The sequence below is a fragment of the Ptychodera flava genome (genome assembly GCF_041260155.1).
Source record: "Ptychodera flava strain L36383 chromosome 23 unlocalized genomic scaffold, AS_Pfla_20210202 Scaffold_24__1_contigs__length_23054250_pilon, whole genome shotgun sequence".
NCBI lineage: Eukaryota > Metazoa > Hemichordata > Enteropneusta > Ptychoderidae > Ptychodera > Ptychodera flava.
In genome coordinates, this window is record NW_027248278.1 from 664,106 (window position 1) to 668,160 (window position 4,055).

Below are 4,055 nucleotides of genomic sequence, written 5' to 3' on the forward strand. Positions count from 1 at the left end.
TAGATATGATAAAGGCATTGACCTCGGAGCCAGAATGACTTTAGTCATAGATCCTGCTAGATCGAGGCCAATCAAATGGAATAATGGCAGAAGACCCTCATCTTGCACGTGACTATTTCAAACTCCTTCCTTGGAGCGTTTTAGATCCTTGAAATGAAGCATCAATCAAAACACAGTTGAAAACGTTGCATGTGTTCCCTTTATGAACACAGATTGATTTGGAATTGCTGCCTCGCCTATGGTGTTTTTAATACCAATGCTCTACTCTGTGGAGTCTTTTATCGATCTGACTATCGATTTGGATAATAAAGATTATTTATTATTATCACGAGCGACAATCGTATTAAGCAATGATCTAATCATTGTTTATTATGGTAGAAGAGAGATATTGTGATTTAGAGGATTTGTTCTTGATATCTTAATACTCAGCAACGTAGATGATGTCGTGTATTCATTGTGAAATTAAACAAGGTTAAAGGTTAAAGGTTGGCATTGGTTGACCCAACTATACAAAGAAGTGCTTAAAGCCGCACTTTTGTTGATAATGTTGCTACAATTCATTATTGAACAGTTGTAGACTTAAATGACCTTTCATGACCCGCCTTGATCGGGGATGTTGTTTGCATACCACTGTGTCCATTGTGGCTTATAAATTATCCATAGATATAATGGCGTGTGTCACCCAAATACTTGAGTTGTGATTCAAACTTAGCAATTGCAGTGAGCAAGTTGTTAACATCCAGCAAAGTATTTGTATAATTTGTCAGCTGAGCTGAACTTGTCAAGTTGCCTATATATATGAACGTCATATATCGTATCAAACGACGACAGCATTTACTGAATATCTTACACTCAGAATCCCTGCCAGTGAGTACAGAACAGCCTGTTCTTGCTTACGGCAGAGCAACACATGTTCTGTTTTCGTCTGTCAAGTTTTTCTCGTCAACTTACCGACTTCGTCGCAACAATCGTTGCCTTGAATTTCGAGTGCAATACTCAACCAAATAAAAGTACAGCAAGGAGAACAGATTGATCCGATTCCATTCAACGAGGTAAGTCTCCATTTGATATCATTTTACTGTTAGGGTATAACGCACGCCAATGCTTATATATTTCGTAAAATACGCAGTTTTGAAAGGAATTACCAGTTTAATTTATCTTATTGTACAGATGTACAAACAAGCGAAGGAACAACGCGTCTCCAAAACCAAGTTGGGTGTTCAGGGTGAGGTTACAGCCGTGAAAAGCGGAGCGCTTCGACGGGAAACGACGAAACTGAATCGAACCATACAGGCCCTTGACAGAGAAAAGGAAACCAGATTAAGAGAACTCCACCAGGACAGCGACAGAGAAACTGCTGAACTGTTACACAAATTAGAACTTTTGGGTAAAGCAGAAATCCGACCAGATGGAATAATTGTTGACAATGAAACACAACGTAAAACTCTGGATACTTCAGGATTGTGTTCATGTTTACAAGGGTCGATATGTTCAGTGCATGGTAAACAACATGAGTACACCAGTCTGGCAAGCACATTGTTTGATATAAAACCAACAAATATTAGTCTACCGAAAGAGAGAAAGATATCCAAAGAGCGATTAGATGCATTAGCCAAACCTAAAACTGAATTACCGGAAGCTGGGAGTCAACAATTAAAAACATCGAGAAGCAAAGCAAACAGCGGACAGAAGTCCGCACAAGGACATAACCTTATAGACATAAACAAGTCCCCGGTTACAAATCCATTCGAATCTCCACAAAGCTCCAGAAGAGCGCGAAAGAAATCAGCAATCACTGCACCAAACTTACAAGAAATAATGTCTTCTGAAGGTGAATCAACTTTTTTAGCCAGTCCAAGGCGGCGTAGATTCAGTGCTCCGTCAAAACGTGAATCGAAATCAGATGTCATTTTATCTTCACACGAAATGATTAAAACACACTCTGGGGATTCGTGTATGGACACTACGACGGACAAGGTATCGTGGAAACATACAGTATCACCGTCAACCTCGCAGACTAACATTAATACAATGATAAAGTCGTCAACAAGACAAGCAAGCGCCAGACAGTCTAGATTTGACCCGATATCCACTCCGCCAGGCTGTGAGAGTGCAAAAAGTAAGATTCCATCGGCAGACAAACCAAGACGTCGTATATCCGCTTACGAAGCACCTTATGATATGATACAAGAAAGTATTGAAAGAAGAAAACACGTCTTGACAAGACAGAGAAAAATTTCTGCCGGACCAGCATTGTCGCCTGCAAATCCAGCAAGACAAAATAACCAAGGTCAAGGTCACAGTGCTGAAAAGCAATTACCAAGTCATCGGACCGAGGAACAAATTTCAAAAGAATTGGAAAGTTGTCGATATCTCAGAATTCCAAAATACCTTGAAACAACTGATGATATGTAGTTAAACACAAAATAATTTCTGTCAGAAATCTCAGTGGAAATACATGTAAACACAAAAAGGAAATTTACAATCAAATCTCTCAATATTTTTTCTAAAAACTTGATTCGTTTTGAGATAGTACAGATGTTGAACAGATTCTAAATAAAAGTGAACAATTTAAGCAATAATTCTGCAGGTTATAATATCCTACATTATTGCTAACATTGTACTCCAGAAACTTAAATGAAGCGAAGACCAAACTCCTGACTCACTTCACAAAACCAAGTCAACCAATTTCTGCTATGAATGGAAACAAATATTATTGTTCCTCCCTTTCATTATGACGTAATGTGAGAAATCTGCGACATTCTCAACAGTTTTTTTACGAACATGAAGTCACTTGGTCATAATATCGTACTTGATCGTCATAAAAATCAATGTTTACCCGATATTTGGTAAATCAATGAAAATTTGCATAAAACACGATAGTTGGATCCAAATGAATACACTTATCATCACACATAGCAACAACATAGCAACAAGGACGATAAATTTGCCAGGGTATGAATTCGTTGTCATAATTACTGCGGAACATAGATCAATGTAGCATAGTATATGTATCGTAAAACAAAATTAGCCATTCATTTTTGTAACTTACTGAGAGGACACTGAAGACTGTAGCCATGACGACGCTTTTTGCTGCGTTTTAGTGGATGGACACTCCTCTATTGTCAACAGAATCTCTTCAAGCTTATCAGACTTCAGAATGACTACAGATTGTAAAGACTTTCTGAGCCATGCTGCTTCAAATCGATTTCCATGACATTTTGATTGCAAAAACACCTGGAAAGTTTCTATTCTCCACAGGATAAAACTTAAAGTTATGAACGATGTTAGAAAACAGACGATTCTGTATTACATTGATAAATCTGCATCAATGTCCTTGTACTCTCTCACCACTTCAAGAATAAAACCAAGAATTCTTCGAAGCATATTCTCTGCAATAACCATGGCCGTGCCTGCTACTTTCATTGCACCTGATTGAGATAGGGTCACCTCAACCATGATATTTACGTCACTTTTATAGTCGCTGTAATAGAACATGCAAGATGTAAATTCCTTTTCAAAGCTTTATTTCTGACAAAAATTACCCAACTTTATGTAATTAGTTCAAATGGCATGTTGAGATTTTTTAAACTTTAAAGACAATACATTTTATTCTGTAACCATGGTCCATTGCCTCAGATTCCATAAATATATCCTGTACTACCATTCATGTAATCAATTCTTGTCACGTTATGACAACCGCCGGTGATTATTTTAGTAGGATAAACAGCATGTGTGTGTTCTGAAATGTTTGGTTTTTTATTTGATTTCTGTTGTTTCTTGTCAGTTACTAATTATTCAGTGACACATTTCATTACCTATCTGACAGATTTCGTGGAACAAATGGCGCAATTTCGATATACCAGTCGTATAGGGAGACATCGTTGTCATAGCCAGACGCTTTCGCAACATTGTTATTCAGGGCACACTTGTACATATGAACGCAGTTTTGCCAGCGCATTGTGTTATTTGTCTTTTCCTATTCTATGGTTTATGGATTTTGAGAGAAGAAAAGGTTCGTGGTGGTCAATATCTTAACATGGCTACGAGATGCG

At 37.8% G+C, this 4,055-nt stretch overlaps 1 protein-coding gene across 1 annotated transcript; it reads left to right on the forward strand.

Moving 5' to 3' along the window:
- The first annotated feature begins 650 nt into the window (after positions 1–650).
- LOC139124622 (uncharacterized) lies at positions 651–3,620 on the forward strand. Its single transcript, XM_070690752.1, has 2 exons — positions 651–1,052; positions 1,171–3,620. Exon 2 carries the CDS (start codon positions 1,171–1,173, stop codon positions 2,413–2,415), a length of 1,245 nt encoding a protein of 414 aa, XP_070546853.1. The 5' UTR covers positions 651–1,052; the 3' UTR covers positions 2,416–3,620.
- Positions 3,621–4,055: the final 435 nt, after the last annotated feature.

Coding starts and splice junctions, on each gene's coding strand:
- LOC139124622 (XM_070690752.1), top strand. CDS start 1,171: ATGTACAAACAAGCGAAGGAACAACGCGTCTCCAAAACCAAGTTGGGT.